This window comes from Sceloporus occidentalis, unplaced genomic scaffold (assembly GCF_023333645.1).
Source record: "Sceloporus occidentalis isolate IW3139 unplaced genomic scaffold, rSceOcc1.0.p SCAF_7, whole genome shotgun sequence".
Classification (NCBI taxonomy): domain Eukaryota; kingdom Metazoa; phylum Chordata; class Lepidosauria; order Squamata; family Phrynosomatidae; genus Sceloporus; species Sceloporus occidentalis.
In genome coordinates this window covers 19,851,684-19,876,362 of record NW_028316987.1, presented here as the reverse complement: position 1 = coordinate 19,876,362, position 24,679 = coordinate 19,851,684, and the positions used below count along the sequence as shown (strand labels likewise).

General features: G+C 41.7%; 2 protein-coding genes across 4 annotated transcripts in view; one reads left to right on the top strand and one right to left on the bottom strand.

The window, feature by feature from the left end:
- The window catches only part of LOC149309367 (general vesicular transport factor p115-like), a 51,456-nt gene extending 46,702 nt beyond the window's left edge, over positions 1-4,754 (bottom strand). For both annotated transcript variants that reach the window (XM_089532290.1, XM_089532291.1), the window contains exon 1: positions 4,608-4,754. In XM_089532290.1, coding sequence (XP_089388416.1) covers positions 4,608-4,673 — 66 coding nt within the window. In that variant the 5' untranslated portion in view covers positions 4,674-4,754. The remainder of the gene's footprint in view (positions 1-4,607) is intronic.
- Positions 4,755-9,447: 4,693 nt separating this feature from the next.
- G3BP2 (G3BP stress granule assembly factor 2) overlaps positions 9,448-24,679 on the top strand; it is a 38,940-nt gene continuing 23,708 nt past the window's right edge. For both annotated transcript variants that reach the window (XM_089532288.1, XM_089532287.1), the window contains exons 1-3: positions 9,448-9,485; positions 14,687-14,731; positions 16,756-16,873. In XM_089532288.1, coding sequence (XP_089388414.1) covers positions 16,779-16,873 — 95 coding nt within the window. In that variant the 5' untranslated portion in view covers positions 9,448-9,485; positions 14,687-14,731; positions 16,756-16,778. The remainder of the gene's footprint in view (positions 9,486-14,686; positions 14,732-16,755; positions 16,874-24,679) is intronic.

Genomic DNA, 24,679 nt, shown 5'->3' with positions numbered 1-24,679 from the left:
TAGTTCACTACAGAATACATGGGTGACAACTCTGGTAGGTACTCCAAGAAAAAGACCAGGTTGGAGCAGCAATCTCCCAACTGCTTAATTCAGAGACTGGTGCTCCAGAGGGACTGGAATTACTACTACATGGTGCTTCTTGGCCTCATCCAAACAATGCAGCCAACAGAGATTTCAGGTTTTAAAAGCAAGCAAGAAGTTGAAACATTTTGTTCAAACCTTGTATTTATCAGTTGAAAGGGGTTGTCTCAAAACAAATTCATCACTTTTGCACACAATACTCTCAACATTAAAACTGACATTCTCTACTGCTCATTGTGGCATCACAAATCCCATTCATAATGAGAAAAAAATCCCTTGTTCTCCTGTTCCACAATGCAAAGCATAATCTCTTTAGTACAGTATTGTGGAGGCAGCTTTTCTGAGCAACAAAGGCATCCAGACCATAAAGGTTCAGAATGTAAGGGCGGTGGGCATTTTTCTCCTTGCAGTCATTCATTTGATCAAAGGTTACAGAACGTTTTCATGTAGTGTAACCTCTGCACTGAGATAATTTCCACCTGGGTTTGTACAGGAACAAGAATCCTGCATTCAGATGAAGTGAAAGAGACAACCTTGCCCCCTTTTCATTTTTGTGTTCTTTGCCATGAACAAGGCAAACTTAAGGAAAGTAGGAACAAGCAAATTGTGGACCTACTATAACTGATCTCCTTCTCTGTATATAGACACCTGTAGCAAAATCTCACTCTGGAAAACACAGGGAACTACTAGGTATTTGTTTTCACACTTGCATTAGGAGACAGTTATATCTTCCCTACAAGCATTAAGCAACCCAGGATCATTTAAAAACAAATGTTCCACAGATAAAGAGTGGATTAAAGCAAAAGAAGAACAAACTTTTAGTTCTTTTGCCTTAATCAATCCTATTTCTGTAATATTTAGACAGCAGAAGAGCAATGTCTGCATGTCAGCTAAATTTGGAAAGGACGTTTACAACAGGCTTGGCCAGATTTCAGCTTTGCAGGACCACCTTTGCTATTTACTCAAGCTCTGGGGATCAGCAAAACGGTGAATCAGGAGGTGAAACCAATCACTTAGACTAGTATCACATGAGCAATAAAGTTTAAGAGTCTCATTTTGAAAGGATAGTGGTACTTTGGCCTGTTACAGACTGCCAAAATAAAGCTGCTTCGGGTCTCTTTGGAGGTATGCTGTTTAAATGATGCATGCATCCGAAGAATCCGGAAGCTGCACCAAAGCTGCACTCCAGTGCTTAGGAATGGAGTGTGGCTTTGGCGCGACCTCCGGACTCTTAGGACCCATGCATCATTTAAACAGCATACCTCCAAAGAGACCCGAAGCAGCTTTATTTTGGCAGTCTGTAACAGGCCTTTGTTATTGAAATAACTGAGAATCAAAAACTCTACTTGATCTACTGCAATTCAACCAGCCATCTATCACCACAGCCTACTCTGATGTTTATCCAATCTATCATCCTCCCACCTGAGTCACAAGACTGGTGAATTGTCTTACTTAATACATGAGACATTTAATGAAGCGTCAGTACAGGTGTCTAATGGAAACCAAGTAGGCCAATCTTAGCTCCAGACTTCAACATTTCTTTTGTGAAGCATGGCGAAAGCAAGCTACTGATATCACACCAGCTGTCTACTATGTAACATGAGAATAGGGAGCGATTTGTAAAATCTAACCATGCATACCAATAACAGCAAAACATATTTGCATGCATTACGTTTCTGATTTACAGTAGTTATCAATACAAAAGCTCTCACATATAAATTTATTCATAATACTGTATTGTATAGAAGACTGATGTATCAGTTTGTATTCGTAACTTGTGGGGAGGGGAAAGAGTAATAACACTAGTCTGGATGATGTGACCAACGCACATGTAGGAAACATTCAGAAACTCATCTTCGAATGGAAAAGATTGTGTATAGGATACCCTATTATAAAGTTACAGGCTCTTTACCAAAAGGGGTTACTTGCTAAAATGGCACTAAGGTATAAACCTACTCCTTAATTGAGGTAAGAGGATTGAAAAACCAAAAACATATGGGACAATAAGAACCAAGAAGGGAATCTACGGCCCCATACAGACAGGCCAAAATAAAGCTGCTTTGGGCCACTTTGGAGGCATGCTATTTAAATGATGCATGTGTCCTAAGAGTCTGGAGGTCACGCCAAAGCCACACTCCATTCCTAAGCACTGGAACGCAGCTTTGGGGCAGCTTCCGGATTCTTAGGATGCATGCATCATTTAAACAGCATACCTCCAAAGAGACCCGAAGCAGCTTTATTCTGGCAGTCTGTAACAGGCCAGTGTTAGGAATTAGATGCATTTCAACCTGACGTCAGAGCAAGGAAAAGTAATGGATTCAAGCTACAGTAAAAGAGATTCCACCTCAACATTAGGAATAACCTCCTGACTGTAAGAGCTGTTCGACAGAGGAACGGAGTCTTGATGGCCATCTGTTGGGGTTGCTTTGACTGAGAGTTCCTGCATGGCAGAAGGATTGGACTGCATGGCTCTTATGGTCTCTTCCAACTCTATGATTCTAAGGAAGTGATAACTAAAACATACACTTATGTTATAGCCTTGTTATGTTTTAACTTTTTGTAAGTTTTAATGTTAATTTTATATGTTTTGATTAAATGATTTAACCGTTTTAAAATTCTTATCATGGGCCTGATACAGACAGACCAAAATAAAGCTTCTTCGAGTCACTTTGCAAGTATGATGTTTAAATGATACATGCGTCCTAAGAGTCCAGAAGCCGCACCAAAGCCATGCTCCAATCCTAAGGACTGGAGTGTAGCTTTGGTGCAGCTTCCAGACTCTTAGGACGCATGCATCATTTAAACCCCATACCTCCAAAGTGGCCCGAAGCAGCTTTATTTTGGCCTGTCTGTATAGAGCCATAGTTTTCATCTTGTGAGCTGGGAAAAAGGTGGCATAAAAGTGAAACAAATAAAGTAAATACAATGAATAAGATGCCAGGAGATAGACGGGACACTTGCATGGAGTGAGGGAACAGTGGAGAATATACAAGTCGAACAGTTGTGTTTGTCAACCCACTTTGCCAATCCCACTTACACAAAGTTACGCAAACTCTCTTTCCTTGACTACAGAGTGAAGACAGGACACTGCTGGAAAGAGGGACGTAGGCATGACCGACAACGCTGGGTTTTGAGAGCTACGCCTACAGTTTATGGTGGTTGTTGTGTGCCTTCAAGTCAGTTCTGAAATACGACAGCCCTAAGGCGACTCTATCGTGGGGTTTTCTTGGCAAGGTTTGTCCAGAGGAGGTTTGCCCTTGCCTTCCCCAAAGCTGAGAGAGTGTGGCTTGCCCAAAGTCACCCACTAGGCTTCGTGGCTGAGGCAGGAATCAAACCCTGGTCTCTAGAGTCGCAGTCTACCACTACACCTGGATGTACAAGGTGTCAAAACCTCCAACTGGTCTGGGTGCCACATTATGCAATGCTTCCCTCAACAGCGCTAAACATGCACCCCCTCAAACAATGCCCCAGATGAGCAGTTGTCATCACCCCAAAGGACTACAGGCACCAAAAATGTGGGTCATTCGAGAAAGAGGTAGGGCATTACAGAGCGGTAGGATGTGGTCTGAAAACCATACCTTATGAGCAAAGGCTTAGGAATCTGGGGATGTTTAGCCTGGAGAAGAGAAGGTTAAGAGGTGATATGATAGCCCTGTTTAAATACTTAGAATCATAGAGTTGGAAGAGACCACAGGGGCCATCTAGTCTAACCCCATTCTGCCATGCAGGAAATCCAAATCAAAACATCCCTGACAGATGGCCATTCAGCCTCCGTTTGAAGACCTCCAAGGAGGGAGACTCCACTACACTCCAAGGGAGTGTGTTCCACTGTCGAACAGCCCTTACTGTCAGGAGGTTCCTCCTAATGTTCAGGTGGAATCTCTTTTCCTGCAGCTTGCATCTATTGCTCCGAATCATGTTCTCTGGAGCAGCAGAAAACAAGCTTGCTCCCTCCTCAATATGGCATCCCTTCAAGTATTTAAACAGGGCTATCATATCACCTCTTAACCTTCTCTTCTCCAGGCTAAACATCCCCAGCTCTCATAGGGCATGGTTTCCAGACTCTTCACCCTCCTTTGGACACATGGCTCCAGTTTCTCCACATCCTTTTTGAATTGTGGTGCCCAGAACTGGACACAATATTCCAGGTGGGGTTGAACAAAGCAGAATAGAGTGGCACTATGACTTCCCTGGATCTAGACACTAGACTTCTATTGATGCAGCCTAAAATCGCATTGGCCTTGTTAGCTGCCGCATGGCACTGTTGACTCATGTTCAGCTTGCGGTCTACTTGGACTCCTAGATCCCTTTCACCTGAGAAAGGAGCGAGCTTTTTTCCTGCTGCTCCAGAGAAGAGAACATGGAGCAATGGAGGGAAGCTGCAGGGAAAGAGAGCCCACAGCTCAACGTTAGGCCCTTCTCCACCGAAGAAGGAGGGCGTACATTGGGGAGGGCAGCAGCCACTCCAGTAGAACCGCCCAGGAAGAAAGAGGGGCGCTGGAGGGACCTGCCACCGCCTGACTCACCGTCTCTGCTCCGGAGGGTTGAGGCCCCGCGCTCTGGGCGCCCATGACGCCCCGCAGGAAATTCATCTTCCTTTACGCTCCCTCTCTCTCTCTCTGGCTGCCCCTGTCTCTTCTAGGCCGCCACTCCGGGGCTCTCGGGGCCCCCTGGACTCCAGGCAGTCAGCAGCCTCAGCCTCCACTGCGCATGCGCCACAGACGTGGCACAAAGGTGGTCATCATAGAGCGGCGGCCGGAGGGAAAGGCCGGACTTCCGGTTCCTCTCTTCTGGAAGGGAGGGGGGAAGGCAGCTTCCGGTTGGAACTTAGGGGAGATAGGCAACTCAGTCTGGAATGGAAGGGAAAGGGCTCTTCTTGTGGCACCTTTGAGGCTGTGGCCCAAAACACACTGCATAATAACAATAACAACAACAACAATAATAATAATAAATTTTATAATTATTTATAATCAATATAATATACATATTTATATATAAATAAATATAGTTATATAATATATACACATCAGTATATATATATATATATATATATAAATTTATATACATATATTATATGTAATTAATATAAATTATATAGTTTTATGTGTGTGTGTATGTGTATATAATTATATAATACGATGTACACTATACACATGCATATATATATATATATAATTTTATATACATATAATATTATATTAGTTATATGTAATTAATATAAATTATATAGTTTTATGTGTGTGTATGTGTATATAATTATATAAGACGATGTACACTATACACATGCATATATATATATATATATATATAATTTTATATACATATAATATTATATTAGTTATATGTAATTAATATAAATTATATAGTTTTATGTGTATATAATTATATAAGACGATGTACACTATACACATGCATATATATATATATATATATATAATTTTATATACATATAATATATTAGTTATATGTAATTAATATAAATTATATAGTTTTATGTGTGTGTATGTGTATATAATTATATAAGACGATGTACACTATACACATGCATATATATATATATATATATATAATTTTATATACATATAATATTATATTAGTTATATGTAATTAATATAAATTATATAGTTTTATGTGTATATAATTATATAAGACGATGTACACTATACACATGCATATATATATATATATATATAAATGTAGTATGTTATATATAATTATATAATTACAATAAATTATTATTATTATTAATATTAATTATGTATAATTGTATAATAATATATAGAATTGTAGAGTTGGAAGAGACCGCAAGGGCCATCCAGTCCAACCCCATTTGGCCATGCAGGAACTCTCAATCAAAGCATCCCCGACAGATGTCCATCCAGCCTCTGCTTAAAGACCTCCAAGGAGGGAGACCCCACTACACTCCGAGGGAGTTTGTTCCACTGTCGAACAGTCCTTACTGTCAGGAAGTCCTCCTAATGTTGACGTGAATAAAACATAAAGTATGATTCTGTGATTATATATATAATTATATATACTTAATATTAATAATAGTAATTTATTATAATATATGTGAAATGATATAATTATATGTGCAGTATAAATATATAAATATACATGTAATTATATATGTGTGTGTGTGTGTGTGTATATATATATATATATATATCATATAAAATATTATATGTATATACACACACACACTTGTCCTTCCATATTCAGAAGGGTTAGGGGTACAAGACAAAATCACCATGTTTTTTTACCTGAAAGGACACCTCTCTAGGAATCTCTAGGTCCTCCAGGGCTACTCTGTGGTCAACATCCGACAGACACTGGCCATAGAACTGCGCTGGAGGAGCAACAAAGGCCTAGTGGAGTGTCCTCTCTAGGAATTTCTAGGTCTTCCGGCGCAACGTTTCGTTAAAGTTGACCATAGAGCTGCACTGGAGGAGGAGCTAGATATTCCTAGAGAGAAGATATTAATCAAATCCGTGAATAATCAAATCCACAAAGCTGCAAATACGGAGGTATGAGTGTTAAAAGTCAGACTTTTGTGGTGATCCGACTTCTGTTTTGAATTTAATGCTTCCTGTTTTTAAAATTGCCAGTGAAAATTCAGAGAGCCAGCGTTGTGCAGTGGTTTGGGTGCTGGACTATGACTCTGGAGAGCAGGATTCGAATCCCACCGCAGCCATGGAGGCCCACTGGGGGCCTTGGGCAAGTCACACTTTCTCAGACGCAGGGGAAAGCAAAGGCAACCCCTCTTATAAACAAATCTTGCTAAGAAAACCCCATGATATGTAACTGGCTAACCACATTTAGAGAGCCAGTGTGTCATAATGATTTTAATGTTGGACTACAACTCTGGTGACCAGAATTCAGTTTGCCAGCTCACCCATGAAACCCACTGGATAACGTTGGGCAAGTCACATGCTCTCAGCCTCAAGGGAAGGGCAATGACAAACCTCCCCTGGACGAACCTTGTGAGGAAGACACCATGATAGGGTCGCCATAAGTCGGAAATGACTTGAAGGTGCACAGCAACAACATGAAAATACAAATATAGCTTCAGAGTTACTGCTCTCCTTATTGCAAATTAGTTGTATGTTGAAGTGGAGAAACACAGGTTGTCCCATAGCTTCAGGATTTCTATTCTCATCACAGGCTGTACAAGATCCAGTTGTAACTTGTATACTACCCAGTGTAGTGATCTGGGTGTTGGACAAGGACTCTGAAGACCAGGGTTCAAGTACTTGATTGAGCATGGACACTCACTGGGTGACCTTGGATAAGTCACACTCTCTCAGCCTGAGAGGAAAGCAATGGCAAAACCCCTCTGAACAAATGTCCCCCAAAAAACTCAGTGCTACTGTGGCCTTAGAGTCACCATAAGTCAAAAATAACTTGACAGCACACAACAAGGAATACAGCCGTGCCCCCCTTTCCAAAGGCATGTGTTTGAAAAACCAGTAGCGCTACAATTTGGAGCTCGAGTCCCTGAAACTATACACTTTTAGAAACTTCTTCATATTAATCATGGGACGTTATCAGACAAGGGAAATTGGAAGTATAATCCAATGGCAATCTGAATGCAATCATGGGGTTTAACGTTATTGCGTGATAGACTACCACACGCAATTTCGGGCAATGGGAAGTCAGTCCGAACGCAATCATGGAGTTTTATGTTATTGCGTGAGAGGTGATCACACACAATTTTGGGCAATGGCAAGCTATTTTCAGGCAATGGGAAGTCAGTTCGAACGCAATTCGAATTCACATAAATTCACTGAACTAGCCAATTCACCTGAATGCGTTCTGGCCCCACTCTCTTTTCATCCTCCCATGTGATAAACTCTATGGTTTGAGTGGCTTGGCCTCTTCAGCGCATCAGTTCAGGGTGAGATTTCCCTTCCCCACTGAAAACTATGGGCCAAACCTGTAGTATGTATTTAAGAGTACATCCTGGACTGTGTGAAACCGACATAAGAGTAATGTTTTAGACTTTCATTCCATTCATTATAATTTGATTTGCTCATTCCCAGTCACAGCAAAAATATTGGGTTTTAGTGTGGTGAGTAGATTTGAATTGGAACGTCACTTGTTCCGTTGTTGAAAAATTACGGTACTGAAGAGCAAAGGTTGCCAGGATGATGGAATTTAGGTCAGATTCTCTGTTTTGCAACGTGAGCAATTTGGAAACGGCTCCTAACTTAAGATTCAAACCCAAACAAAAGGAGGCACGCAGTGGAGAGTTTGGGGACAGTGAAACAAAGCCTATAGATAATAGACTGATCGATGGGCGACCCACGAGGGATAGAGGCGTACGTTAGGACATCCAATGAATATACTGGGGTGTAAATGTTTAATTCAAATGTAACCGATGAAATGCAATTTGTGGTTTGAATTGTTCAAAGTATTATAAAAAGCTTGGTTCACTTTGAAATCTGGGCTCCGGAAATTTGAATGTATTTCCTTCTGGGGACGCTGCAGCGAAATAAACTACGTTTCCTTTTCACTCATGACTCCTGGGTCTCTCTAAGGAAAAGAAATCTACAACATTCATACTCATTTAATGGCTGCCTGAGCAAATGTACGTTCCCAATGTTATTTGACCATAACTCCCCTAATACCACGCCACTGGCTATACTGGCTATTGTGTGGACGATGGGACCTGCAATTCAGCAGCTTTCAGTAAGGCCACAGTTTCCCTTTCTAAGGTGTCAGGCCCAGTCTAACTAATGTACCAGGAATAAACAGCTTGGAATGACCATATCCTGACAGAGCAGGCGCCATATAATCTATTTCCTGCTAACCACAAAACTTTAAATCATAGTGGTCCCCAAACTGTGCCCTTTAAGAGATTTTGGACTACAGCTCCCAGAAGCCTCAGCCACGTCGGCCAATAGTCGGGGATTCTGGGAGCTGAAGTCCATAAAAATCCCTTCAAGAGCAGAGTTTGGGGAAACCAAGGCTTTAAAAAAGAGCATCTCTTTCTCTATGCCCTTTAGGAGCATTTGGGACTTCATCTCCCAGAAGCCTCAGCCACGTCGGCCAATAGTTTGGGAGTCTGGGAGCTGAAGTCCATAAAAAAAATCCCTTCATTCCTCTAAGCCCCTCCCTCCAACGGCTTCTATCTTCCGCGAGCTTGGCCCCGCCCACTGTGGGAGGTGTCTCGAGCTTCGCGCATGCGCATTTTCCTCACTTCCTGGGGTGAAAAAAGAGAGAAGAGGGGCGGGCGCGCGCGGTGGCGACGTCACTGACGTCGTCGGCGTCCACTTCCGGTTCCGCCCCGAATCCGCCTGAGGGAAGAAGGAGGGAGGCGCAGCGCCAGTCGCTCCTCCTCCTCCTCCTCCTCCTCCTCCTCTTCCCCCGCGCCGTCGGCCGGGAGCGAACCGGATCCGGAGGTGAGTAACGGGGCACGGAGCGAGGCTGGGACGGAGGGAGAGGCCCGGGAAAGGCTCTTCCTGTTCGGCGGGTGCCTCAGGGGCTTCCTTCCGGGGCTCTTTCCCCCCCTCCTCACTCAGAGCAAAGGACGTGGCGGCGGCGGCGGCGGTTGCTGTCAACAGCGCTGCAGGCCGCCTTCACTAGCGGCGCCTCTTGAAAAGGAGGACCCTTCCAGGTTCAGAGAGGGAGGAAGGGGGCAGGAAACGGTCACCTGTGTCTGCATACACAACACACGCACAGTGTGATAGCCACCCTTTGTCCAAATGTATTAATAATAGCAGTAGTAATAATAATAATATAATAATATACTCCGCCTTTCCCCGAAGGAATCAAGGCGGGTTACAATAATAATAATAAGAAGAAGAAGAAGCAGTAAAATACAATGTGTGTAAAATGTACAACGTCTTCCTCCTTGGAGGCCTTTAAACAGAGGCTGGATGGCCATCTGTCAATGGGGATGCTTTGATTGGGAGTTCCTGCATGGCAGAATGTGAGGGGTGCTTTGATTGATTGGGAGTTCCTGCATGGCAGAATGTCAGGGTTGCTTTGATTGATTGGGAGTTCCTGCATGGCAGAATGCCAGGGGTGCTTTGATTGATTGGGAGTTCCTGCATGGCAGAATGCCAGGGGTGCTTTGATTGATTGGGAGTTCCTGCATGGCAGAATGTCAGGGGTGCTTTGATTGATTGGGAGTTCCTGCATGGCAGAATGTCAGGGGTGCTTTGATTGATTGGGAGTTCCTGCATGGCAGAATGTCAGGGGTGCTTTGATTGATTGGGAGTTCCTGCATGGCAGAATGTGAGGGGTGCTTTGATTGATTGGGAGTTCCTGCATGGCAGAATGTCAGGGGTGCTTTGATTGATTGGGAGTTCCTGCATGGCAGAATGTGAGGGGTGCTTTGATTGATTGGGAGTTCCTGCATGGCAGAATGTCAGGGGTGCTTTGATTGATTGGGAGTTCCTGCATGGCAGAATGCCAGGGGTGCTTTGATTGATTGGGAGTTCCTGCATGGCAGAATGTGAGGGGTGCTTTGATTGATTGGGAGTTCCTGCATGGCAGAATGTCAGGGGTGCTTTGATTGGGAGTTCCTGCATGGCAGAATGCCAGGGGTGCATTGATTGATTGGGAGTTCCTGCATGGCAGAATGTCAGGGGTGCTTTGATTGATTGGGAGTTCCTGCATGGCAGAATGTCAGGGGTGCTTTGATTGGGAGTTCCTGCATGGCAGAATGCCAGGGGTGCTTTGATTGATTGGGAGTTCCTGCATGGCAGAATGCCAGGGGTGCTTTGATTGATTGGGAGTTCCTGCATGGCAGAATGTGAGGGGTGCTTTGATTGATTGGAAGTTCCTGCATGGCAGAATGTCAGGGGTGCTTTGATTGATTGGGAGTTCCTGCATGGCAGAATGTGAGGGGTGCTTTGATTGATTGGGAGTTCCTGCATGGCAGAATGTCAGGGGTGCTTTGATTGATTGGGAGTTCCTGCATGGCAGAATGTCAGGGGTGCTTTGATTGATTGGGAGTTCCTGCATGGCAGAATGTCAGGGGTGCTTTGATTGATTGGGAGTTCCTGCATGGCAGAATGTCAGGGGTGCTTTGATTGATTGGGAGTTCCTGCATGGCAGAATGTCAGGGGTGCTTTGATTGATTGGGAGTTCCTGCATGGCAGAATGTGAGGGGTGCTTTGATTGATTGGGAGTTCCTGCATGGCAGAATGTCAGGGGTGCTTTGATTGATTGGGAGTTCCTGCATGGCAGAATGTCAGGGGTGCTTTGATTGATTGGGAGTTCCTGCATGGCAGAATGCCAGGGGTGCTTTGATTGATTGGGAGTTCCTGCATGGCAGAATGCCAGGGGTGCTTTGATTGATTGGGAGTTCCTGCATGGCAGAATGTCAGGGGTGCTTTGATTGATTGGGAGTTCCTGCATGGCAGAATGTCAGGGGTGCTTTGATTGGGAGTTCCTGCATGGCAGAATGCCAGGGGTGCATTGATTGATTGGGAGTTCCTGCATGGCAGAATGTCAGGGGTGCTTTGATTGATTGGGAGTTCCTGCATGGCAGAATGTCAGGGGTGCTTTGATTGGGAGTTCCTGCATGGCAGAATGCCAGGGGTGCTTTGATTGATTGGGAGTTCCTGCATGGCAGAATGCCAGGGGTGCTTTGATTGATTGGGAGTTCCTGCATGGCAGAATGTGAGGGGTGCTTTGATTGATTGGGAGTTCCTGCATGGCAGAATGTCAGGGGTGCTTTGATTGATTGGGAGTTCCTGCATGGCAGAATGTGAGGGGTGCTTTGATTGATTGGGAGTTCCTGCATGGCAGAATGTGAGGGGTGCTTTGATTGATTGGGAGTTCCTGCATGGCAGAATGTCAGGGGTGCTTTGATTGATTGGGAGTTCCTGCATGGCAGAATGTGAGGGGTGCTTTGATTGATTGGGAGTTCCTGCATGGCAGAATGTCAGGGGTGCTTTGATTGATTGGGAGTTCCTGCATGGCAGAATGTCAGGGGTGCTTTGATTGATTGGGAGTTCCTGCATGGCAGAATGCCAGGGGTGCTTTGATTGATTGGGAGTTCCTGCATGGCAGAATGCCAGGGGTGCTTTGATTGATTGGGAGTTCCTGCATGGCAGAATGCCAGGGGTGCTTTGATTGATTGGGAGTTCCTGCATGGCAGAATGTCAGGGGTGCTTTGATTGATTGGGAGTTCCTGCATGGCAGAATGTGAGGGGTGCTTTGATTGATTGGGAGTTCCTGCATGGCAGAATGTCAGGGGTGCTTTGATTGATTGGGAGTTCCTGCATGGCAGAATGTCAGGGGTGCTTTGATTGATTGGGAGTTCCTGCATGGCAGAATGCCAGGGGTGCTTTGATTGATTGGGAGTTCCTGCATGGCAGAATGCCAGGGGTGCTTTGATTGATTGGGAGTTCCTGCATGGCAGAATGTCAGAGATGCTTTGATTGATTGGGAGTTCCTGCATGGCAGAATGTCCGGGGTGCTTTGATTGGGAGTTCCTGCATGGCAGAATGGGGTTGGACTGGATGGCCCTTTTTGGGGTCTCTTCCAAATTTATGATCCCTTCCTGTCCTTATAATAACTCCTTAAAAGCTTGTGTGAGCAGATAGGTCTTTTGTTAATAATAGTATAACCTACATAATATAGTAGGTTATAATTCCACAGACAATATAATAATAATAATAATAATAATAATAATAAATTATTTATAGCCCGCCCAATCACAAGGCATCCGGGTGGATAATGTAATAAATATGTAATAGATCACGTTAATTATCAATTCTTAATTAGCATATCCAAATCTTATTCATGGTGGATAGGTAGGTCTTCACCATCAAGGAGGGAGCTGCTCTGATCTCCCTGGGCAGGCAGTTCCAGGGTTTAGGGGCAGCCACTGAGAAGGTCCTCCCTCACATCCCCACCAACCGTGTTTGTGAAGGTGTTGGGACGGAGAGAAGGGCTTCTCCAGAGGATCTCAGGGTCCGGGCCAGTTCATACCCGGAGATAACAGCCTGCCAGATAGTGTGGACCTGAGCCATGTAGGGCTTCGTAGGTAATAACCAGCACCTTGAATGCTTGGCACCAAAAGTGTTTGGGATTAACCTCCCCCCCCCAAAGATATTGGAATATTTGCATATGCATAATGAGTGACCTTAGAGATGGGTCTAAACCTGAAATTAATGTATGTTTCTTACACACCTTAAACTCATAACCTGAAGATAATGTTGTGCCCTCTGTTTTTAATTTTCTGCAGGAGACCAAAGTTTGTGTGTCCGTTGAACACCCAGAAAGCAAAGGTGCCACTATTTCAGTCTCCCATGGGGGAAAAAAGTTTTGGATTTTGAAGGATTTCGCCATTCACAATTCCAGGTCCGAAACACACACACGCACTGCAGAAATAATCCAGTTTGAGACCGCTTTAACTGCCCCGACTTGATGCTAGGGAATTCTGGGAACTAATTTTGTGGGATATTGAGCCTTCTCTTATTATTATTATTAACCTTTATTTATAAAGCGCTGTAAATTTACACAGAGCTCTGGTACCACAATGAACTACGCTTCCCAAGATTTCCTAGCACTGAGCCAGGGCAGTTAAAGTTGTCTCAAACTGGAATATTTCTGCAGTGTGTTTTGGACCCCAGACTCAAGTTGTAGTTAATGCTACCCTCGAAGCATTTTGTGTACTTCAGCCTTATAACTACCATGTAAAGCCGGCCAGTATTGAGTAGTTTGCAAAAGAAGAGCCTTTTGCTTTAGCCGTTCTTCTGTGCTTGCGCTCATTTCTCTAATGAAAACCATCCCTATATGCATATCGTGTCCCAAATGCTACACCGGTGTTTGCTGCCTGAAAACATCCCTCTCGCTAATCTCTGGCCTGTTACAGACTGCCAAAGTAAAGCTGCTTTTAATGTAAGAGGACATGAATATCCCTCTGATAATGAAGTTAAAGTCCATCTAGTTCACCAGCCTGTTTCCTGTAGTGGGCCAACCAAATAGAAAACCCTGAGTTATTTTCCACCATGATGAGTTGAACCACCAGGCAGACCTGGGTGGGTAGCAAACACATTAATAGGAATGTGTTACCAAAGGAATGTTTTTGGTCTCATGTTCCGCCTTTCTGTCAGTATGGGATAGAAGACATCCAAAGGAAGCCACAACAGTACTATTACTACAAATAGTTTGCTCTTTGCATGGGGAACTAGCATGGGAAACAAGTGCAAGAGGTGAAAATATCTCTAGACCAATGGTGGGATTAGGACTAGTTCACCTTTTGTATCACCAATTGCCAGGTCAGAAGGTAGGTAGAACCTGTTCTTCACATAATATTTCTGACCATTAAGCTGCAGGTGAGAGAAAGTATCATCTTACAGACCTAGCTACATGTGCTGAGATTAAGAGGGTTACACGAGGCGCGCAAACTTTGTGCCACTATGCCAATTTGAACTCTGGGTATCTTCCACAGTTTATCCACAGGACTCCTGCCTAAGGATAGCGTTTGAGCCTATCGGAGGAGTAACTGCATGGACTGGTTGTTTGGCTTCCACACGACCCAAGCTATCATTTAGTGCCTGCCACATAATCCAGACAAAATGTTGCCCATACTAATTTGCTTGCTTTATTTATTTGTTTTGTATTGTCACCTTTTCCACAGGATTGGGACTCAAGGCAACTCACAACAAGAATAAAACAAGTAAAGGTAAAAAAAAAAAAGGGGGGGGGAAGGGGAAAGTACTGATAAAAACAAAATGATAAATATGATTAAGAAAGTAAAACATGAAGATGTTAAAAAAGACTTTAAATGCATTTTTTAAAAATATAGCAGCAGTCTATTAAAATCCTATTGCTTAAGAGAGAAACAGTTGCTGAAACTCTGCCTGAACAAATAGGGCTTGGGCTGCCAATGGAGGGACAGCAAAGATGACACCAGCCTAACCTCCTTTGGCAGAGAGTTCTTCAACCTTAGAGCTTCCTGCTTTTGTTAATTATTGCCCCAATAATCATATCTCTTGACCCAGTGCAGACCTTATTATTCTTTCCTCCATATGAACTTGTCATGATTTATCACACCAGTAACCAGGAGGCCTGCATTCTCCTAATCTTACTGCTGCGCAAATGGCCCCTTTGATTCTCTACCAATGTTCTTAGTCAGCCTCCCCTCCCTTGTTTGTAAGAATAATCACAGAGACAACATATACTCTCCCTGGTAGAGTTCCATTGGAACTCACTGCATCATCTTTTTTCAGGTTGAGATCCTATAAAGCAAAAGGGATTACAGTTTCTGACCTACCCTTGCAGTTTCTGGCCTGCCCTACCATGTCTGGGCTTACCTGCATGTAAAAGTTGTGTCATCAGTTTATATTGCTTTGAGCCTTCAGTTAGGATAGTGAAGTAACCATTATTGTTGAGTGTTACAATTGGAGTTGTTGGGGGGGGGGGTTACCTGTAATGGTCCTGAGTAGGCAAGTGCCATGAAGGTGCTCTGCTATATTTGTTTATATTTTTTGGTGTGCTGCACCTTTCCAAACATCCCTTTTTGCGCATGATATGAGGCTTAGTCATAAACATTTTTTATCAGATTTTACATGGGAAAATTTCTCCTGCTCAAGAGTCAGTTGAGATGTATTTTTGTTTGTTTGTTTAAATGTTTAAACAAAAGTATGTAAATAGCATATTAAATACAAATTTTACGCAATGTACAGATATCTCCAAATTGCAATATTTGATTGATTTTCCCTTGAAATTGCATTGAAGCTGCATTCCTTGGGAATGTTGTTGTTGTGTACCTTCAAGTTGTTTCCGACTTATAGCACCCTAACTGGTGACTTTGGGTAAGTCATACTCTGTCAGCCTCAAAGAAGGCTGAAGAAATTTGCCCAGAAAGGTTTGCCTTATAAGTTGGAAACAACTTGAAGGCACAGAACAACAAATAAGGCAAACCTATCAAGGGGTTTTCTTGGCGAGATTCGTTCAAAGGAGGTTTGCCATTGCCTTCCTCTAAGGCTGAGAGCATGCGACTTGCCCAAAGTCATACAATGGGTTACATGGCCAAGTGGGAAATCAAACCCTGGTCTCCAGAGTCTTAATGCAACACTCAAACCACAATACCATTCAAATCAGTGAGACTTCCAGGTAGGCATCCATATGCTTGCATTGCTGAACAGGTTAAATAATCTATTTAGAGTCAGTGTGGCATGATGTTTCATTAAAAGAACCAACTTAAAATTGGAAGTGTAACAGAAGCAATAAATACCATATACCCATACATTATTTAACTTTTTAATGAGGGAAATGAAAACACTAGAAAGTGTTAAACTCATTTGATTGAACCTGAAGAACTATGTACAGACATACTTCCTAGGAAGAATGACCTGGAAAAAATTATTTATAACTGTGGCCTAAATTATATTATTAGTTCCAACAAGTGTAGACCTATTAATCACTGATAACTTAGGGCCGGTACAGACAGGCCAAAATAAAGCTGTTTCGGGTCACTTTGGAGGTACGCTATTTAAATGACACACACATCTTAAGAGGCCAGAAGCCAGCCCAAAGGGGTGGTCTGTTTCACCCCTGAGTGATGATAGCTCACTTGCCTTCTTAACTAGGGGATGACCAGCAATCTGAAAGTAAATTTTTTTAAAAAGGCTGATTTTTTTCTGATCATATGTAAGCCGGTGATTCTGAAATGTGCATTTCTTCATTTGCTCTCCTGTATTATAGCCTTGACATTGTGTACCAAAGAAATGGTGATGGAGAAGCCAAGTCCGCTGCTTGTGGGGCGGGAGTTCGTGAGGCAGTACTATACCCTGCTAAATAAAGCACCAGATTTCTTACACAGGTAATTTTTGAAGATATACATAACTTGTGTGGTTTTGACCAAAGTAGAGGTGTATTGATTTCTCCATATAATGTGATTTGTTATTTCCTTATGACCAGTCAAACCTGACTATTGATTAATACATCCTCAACTGTATTAGTTTTCTGTATGCTGCCTTGAGAGTATACTGAACAAAATGAATAAATGGTTACTCTTTCAATAATGCCTTGAGTCCCACTTTTGGGAAGAGGTGGGAAATAAAAGAAAGATAATAACATTACTGAAGGTATTCAGTGCCATAACATTTCTTTCTAGTACCAAGGAAATATCATCTTTGCAACATATTAAAAATATTTCATAATTCTGAAACAATTTACCCATATATACTCAACTATCAGTCGACCCCATGTATAAGTCGAGGGCATGTTTTGGGGCCAAAATTATGGATTTTGACGACAGATCGAGTGTAAAACTTGGAAGCTCCTTCAGTGTATATATGCAAGAGGCAAGAGGGAAACAGCAATCAATCAATCAATCAATCACTAAGGACTTTATCTGCTTGGCTCAGGACACTAAGAAACTGCATGGGGAAATCTGAAAGAGCTGCTGTTATATTACCATCCTGACCTGTAAATAAGTCAACCTAGGATTTTGGGGTCAATTTTTGGACATAAATTTTTAGATTTATAGACAAGTATATACGGTACGTTCTGGTAACAATTGTACAAAGTTTCCATTGAGACTTTTTGCTTTTTTTTAAAGAGTTGATTGAAGAGGAAACAAGTGAAGGTGGAGGTGTAACTGAAAAATGAGATGTAGGGGCTCAGGGGAGGAAAGAGTATAGATGCCTTGTCTGCTGTTCCTGTATTTAATTATTTATTATTCGTATATTTTTAATAATTTAGTATCATGTTCTGTCATTTCCAACTTAAGGTAACCCTAGGGTAACCCTATCATGAAGTTCTATTGGCATGATTTGTTAAGAGAGGGATTGCCTTTGCCTCCGAGTCTGAGAGAGTGTGACTTGCCCAAGGTCACCCAATGGGTTTCCATAGCCGAGTGGAGATTCAAACTCTTGTGTGCTAGTTCAATGCTCAAACCATTATACTATGCTGGATCTCAATGTACTGTTCTATATTAGTATGATACTGCCCTTTGGTCATATTCCCTGGATAGTTTACAGACAATACAATAATTACAAAGGAAATAATGAGCCAAAGCCACAAAATTATGAAAGCAGCATACAACTATTAACAGGATCAAAATCTAAAAATGCTCGCCTGTTTATGCATATATTTGCATTATACATATTTACGTATGCATAAACCCAGGATATCTGATGGAAAATGTTTTTTATTAAATGCATTTGTTTTTATGTTTTGAAAATCTGAAATATTGCTTCTGTAAATGAATGTTCTGATCACCTTTATGAGAACTGCGATGATGAAACAAACCAGAGTTTCAAAGAACGTTGATTCAAGTTTGTGGTGAGGTAGGAACAGAGGGTGGAACAGGAAAAAGGTACCTTTGTAAAGGTGGCTTTGGTTGGGGAATTATATAATAGAGAGTGGTTGTTAACATAGTATTAAAGAACATAAATGGATATGAGCCATCCCTTTCTAAGATCCCTCTGGCATCCAACAAGTTCTTTCTGGCCTGGCAGTAGTTCCTTTTGGTCTGGATGCCCTGCAGGTAAATGCCACATTAGTCTGTAATAAGACCATGAGATGACTGTGGTGACAGAGCCAAAGTAGCCACTGTGACACTTGCCTTTGTATATCCTGTTTCTTTGATTATATTGTGTTCTACCTGTGACTTCCCAGAAATTTAACTGGTCCAAAATGCTACTGCCACACTTGAATTAGAGCTGGTTATAGAGACATGTAACTTACCTGTTACAATAGCTGCATTGGCTACCGGCCCACTTTCTGGCATAATTAAAAGCACTTGTTGTTATTAGAATAATAGAATCATAAAGTTGGAAGAAACCACAAGGGCCATCCAGTCCAACCCCTGCCATGCAGGAACTCACAATCAAAGCACCCCATGCAGATGGCCATCCAGCCTCTGTTCAAAGACCTCCAAAGAAGGAGACTTCACCACTCTCCAAGGAAGTGTGTTCCACTGTCAAACAGCTCTTACTTTCAAGAAGTTCCTCCTAATGTTGAGGTGGAAACTCTTTTCCTGTTCTTGTTATATTTATTTGTAACCTGTCCTTACCCAAAATTGCAATTCAAGGCAGCTTACCATTTTAAAAAGAACAATACAGTTAAAAACATACAAAAAGTGAACATTAAAATGCAACTAAACTATCCACAATATGTAAACTGTATAAGTCTACCTGACATATAAGCCTAGGGCAGGTTTTAGGGCCAAAATTATGGGTTTTGCCATGACCTGTGTATAGTCAAGGGTAAGCTTGGAAATTCCTTCAGTGTGTGTATATGTGTGTGGCAAGAGAGATTCTCATTGAGACTTTTTTCTTCCAACGTTCAGCTTTTGTTTCAACCAGGTGCAGAGGCAGGAGAGGGACTCTTAAACAAACAACAATATCAGTAAATCACCTGTGACTCTTTCTGTGTGGCTTAAGAGAGAAAGAAACTGCCTGGGGAAATCTGAAAGAGCTGCTATCACATTACCATAGTGGCCCATAAATAAGTTGGCCTGGGATTTTGGGGTCAATGTTTGGGCAAACATTTTTAGATTTATAAATGAGTATATACAATATATTAAAATCCTGTCAGAATAAAAAAAGAGTTTTGATTATTATGACCCTATATTGGATCCAACCTGTCTGAAAGGCCATATTATGCTGTATAAGCCTGTTTGGCTATTAAGATCTGTAGGAAAGGCTCTTTTCTCAGTCTCACCACCTTCAGAGATATGTCTGGTAAGACACGAAAGAAGAGCTTCTCAGTGCTCACTCCTAGATTGCAGAACTCCTTTCTGAAGGTTGTTAGGCTAACTCTCTCCCTGTTCTCCTTCCACTGACAGATAAAGGGTTTTCTGTTCTAGCAGGCTTTCAGCAACTCACTTTCTGACAGAAATGGCCTGGTTGACCTGCTGGTAAATTTAAAACAGATGTGCTGGACTTCCTAATTTGTTGTTGTGGTTGTGTCCCTTCAAGTCATTTCTGACTTATGGTGACCCTAAAGCAAAATGTCCATGGGGTTTTCTTGGCAGGTTTCTTCAGAGGGGGACTGCCATTGCCATCCTCTAAGGCTGAGAGAGTGTGACTTGCCCAAGGCCACCCAGTGGATTTACATGCCCAAGCAGGGATTTGAAACCTTGTCTTCAGAGTCATAATCCAACACTCAAACCACAACACCATGCTGGCTCTTTGTAATATTACTACTTATTAGTCAGGAGTTTTAAAAATGTTTAATTTGGTTTATAATTATTTAAATATAATTTAATATTTTAATATGTGTAATTAGTTTTGTTTTATTGCAGCCTTTAGAATTCCGTTGTAAGCCACCTTGCTTCCCCAACCCTGGGAAAAAAGCAGGAAATAAAACACAAATGAGACCTAGGCCGAGGAGCTGCATGAGATAGACCCACCCATATGTGCTTAGGCACACTTTATAGCAAGAAGCCAGATTGATATGGAGAGAAGGGTTCCGCATCAGGAAACCCCTCTGTCTTGGTATGGCATAGTTGCCTCTTTCTGGAAAGTCAGGGAAATGGATATTGGTCAGAGAATGTCAAGGAACTAGTGATTAAGGTTTGCTTATGTAATTATTTTTGAGATGCCATGCAAGAGTAGAGTTGGCACTTGTAGAGTTGGAGTAATGTGTCTTGTAACAAGATATGTGCATTCCTTGATATGATTATATGATTTTGAAAATTTTATTGGCTGGTGATTACCAAGAAACAGTATAAAACAAACCTATATATGATAGTATTTTATTATGGAGGAATAAGTTGTGCAGTCATATAAACTGCAGTCAGTTTCAGTTCATATGAAAACATGAATATTTTAAAAGCAGTTAGCAAACTGTGGTTGGCTGAGCTTAGTAGCCAGCCATTTTTTCCTCTAGCCAGCTGTCCGCTCCACTCCTGCCACAAAACATGTATTGTCAGCAATAAAAAATGTGGTTGGCTAAAAATCTGACATTGTATGCAGACCTTTGTAAACAAAAGAAAAGAAAGAAAGCTGTTTTACTTATATATTTTGTTTATTAAAATATTTATGATCTGCCCTTGTTATGATAAGAACATAGGGCAATATACAGACAAAAACAAATCTAAAAGAAGTGTAGGGTACTGTTGGGCAAGTCACACTTCCTTCGCCTCAGACCAAACTTCCGCCAAACAAATTTTGCCTCCTCTCTCATAAAACCTGTGATAGGTTTGCTTCAGGGTCACCATAAATCAGAAATGCCTTGAAGGCACACAGCGATGAAGTGAACTGGGCTGCAACCAACAGACAATCCTGGTTAGGATCATGGCCAACCTTAACAGTTGTCTGGGTACATGAGAGAGTTAGTTTGTAATAGTGACATTTAATTCACTTTGGAGTCTGACTCAGGAAAAAAAACAGACTAGAGTGAGTTTTCCTTTGTTGCTAGCCTGTTTGTATAGGTCTCGTTGCTATTGGGGAAAGATGGATCGTGCTTGCACATTTTTCTTTGTTTGCTTCTGTATAACCTTTGGGAACCTTTACTTGCTAATTAGCTTACTTGCTGTTCACCGCTATGATCTTTGGAATAGCGGTATATAAATAAAACAAATTATTATTATTATTATTATTATTATTATTATTATTAATCCATTTTCCATAGGCTGCAGCTTGGTTGAGGTGCAGCTTAGCTCATATATCCAGCAATGGGGGTTTTATTTGTTTGCTGGCCAAGGGATAACTCTGGGTAGAATTGGTTTGGGGTCTCAGTTCTAACATTTGCCATGAGAGAATGCTGAATCTTATCAGCAAAAGGGCTGGAGTGCTTCTCCCCTATGTACCATCTGCTGCATCATTTACCACCAATAAGGCTTATTCTAAATTAGGAGTGTTTGTCAGTGTCTGGTACAAAAAGAACCCTGGGAGAGGCCTGGAGCTACACCCAGTTTCAGAACAAAACAGCAAGGAAGATCAATTTAATGCAGTCTAAAATACATAAAACAAGTTAAACAATTTAAGCCAATTAAAACAGTTCAAAAACATTGCTTTATATAGATTCCTAGATCCTAAACGTTCTTTGCACGTGCCTAGTCTTCAGCTTCACACTAAAATCTAGTTAATATTGGAGCCAAATGGGACTTTGGCGGGGGAGTGTTCCACAGCTGTGGGACCGCAGCACAGAAGGCCTGCTTCTGTGTCTCTATGGCGGGGTACAGACCGCCCAAAAAGGGCAGCCTGCCAACATCTGCATTTCTGCCAGAGGGAAGCCTCAGCCACCAAATGGTGATGCTTTCTGCCGACAGAAAAAGAACCCACAAAAAGTGGGTTCTTTCTATGCCGCGGTGGCGGTGTAAGGAATGCGCCATTGGCGCACTTGTTACTCAAGTGCCGCACGGCGCCATGTGGATGCTGTACTTGCATAAAATGGCACCGTGTGGATGGCACTTGCGTAACAATGGTTCTCAGACGGCGATAGGAGCAGAGCAGGTCTTGGATCCTTCCCTTCCCTATAGTTTAGAGGTGGATGGAGACCAAGATCAAGATTCTCCACAAAGACTGTCAATTCAGGTTATTAGCCCTGATATCGGTGGTAGGGATTTAGAAATAAAGACTAATATTGGTAGCACAGCGTGACAATGGTGGCACCCTTCTGTACAGGGCACCGCCATTTTGACGCCCTCGTCACATGCGAGGGGCATCTAGAAGCGCTGCCCCTTACACATGATGACGGTGTCCTTTTTGGCCTGTCTGGACTGGGCCTATGTAATATATTACTCCCATTGGGTGGACACAAGTGGATATTCATATCCTTAATATATAGGGAAAGTATTAAGGATCGAAGTTTCAGGACATTTCAGGTTTTGAATGTTATCAGAACCTTAAATTCAGACTGGAATCCAATTTAAAGTGTTGATGTTTAGATTCTGTAATTCTAATGGTTGGACTCATTAACTTATTTATTTACGTATTAAAATATTCTGTCCCATCTTTTATCAAAAGAGCTCAGGGGAGCACATAGGTAAAAATTAAAACCAAAAGGTTAAAACATTAAATGTAATACAAATAGGCTACAAGTATGTTAAGCATATTAGCAAGTTAAAACAGTTTAAAAAACCTGTGAATGGCATTTGAAATAAATCAGTGAGGCCCAAAGCCTTTAATAAATAGCCATGTTTTTACTTGCAGCCTAAATGAAGCCAGTACTGGTAACTATTTAGGCCACCAAGGTGAGGACATTCCATAATTAAGCCCATTTTTCAATAGAGCCAATGCTTCAACCAAATAGATCTTCTGGCTACCATATTGGAGAAAAATTGTTCTATCTGAAAAGGCTGTGGCATCATATTTTGCCTTTGCTACATACTGTTGAAGCCTATCTAACCTTACTAAAACTTTCTGTAAAGTTCAGGCAGATATATCATCCAAATCTGCTCTGGCAAACATTGAAACCTCCATGGAAGCTCTTAATGATAGAGCTGCAGCTTTATGTCCCTTTTTAATGCTGCATCTGCTCTCTTCTCATCCATATCTTTTAAAGCAGTATCATCTTCAGGAAGAGCCAAATTAGATACCAGTCCAGATATTGGAGCATCTGTTGTTCACCGCCCTGATCATTGGAAGGGCGGTATACAAATCAAATTTTTATTTATTTATTTATTTATTTATTTATTTATTTATTTATTTATTAATATCATGGTCAATCGATGCATTAAATCCTTATCAAATAAGTACAACTCTTTACCGAAAATATTGAATCTCTTTATTATTTAAAAAAAAAGAACAAACTTACCAGTAATAGACTGAAGGTCTTTTCCAAGATAGTAATAATTTTGAAATTATTCAGTATTCTTATCTAATTGTGTTTCTTGACAGTCTTGGTCTGAAACTGATGGAATATTTTATGTCCTTATCTAAGTGATTTTGGACTGAAGTGTCAGTAGTCTAAGTATTTGTCCTTAAACACTATTGTATTATCTTCCCACATTTTGTTATATTGATTTATTTTTACCCTACTTTTTTTTTTTTATCAAAGCTGGAACCCATCTACATGTTGCTATTGGGAGCATTTATTAGGAAATCTAAGAGAGTGTCATCATGTAGAATAGATTATGTTTTGCTCTGTTTCTCTGAAACTTCTAGTTATGGAGAAGAGGTTCAGGAGAAGCTTTGCATGCTCTGAAGCGGTGCCTATATGCTGTTATAAGCAGAACACACATCCTACGGATGGGTGGTTCCTAATTCTAGAACTGAATTGTTTTTCTCTTCTAGAGAGAGTTGGGCACAATATTCCAGCTGGGGTCTGACCAAAGCAGAATACAGTGGCACTATTACTTCACTTGATCTAGACACTATACTTTTATTGATGCAGCTGTCAAAAGGTTAAAACGATGGAAACATAAAGGAAGAGTTGAAGGTGATTAAACCATTGCCAGAAACTAAATCACCATTTTTAAAAACCAAAAAGCAAATTTGAATTTGCCAATTTATATACGGGACACCATTTTACTACACCATTGTATATGGGACTTGAGCATCCACAAATTTTGTTATCTATGGGGGATCCTGGATAACAAAGGCCCACTGTGTTGTATGCAAGAAACTGCTAATGCAGATGAGACCAGAATGTACAGAAACTGTTAAGGATCATTTTTTAAAAGGTAGTATGTAACTGTATGCTTACAAGTGAATTGAGGTGGAAGATTATG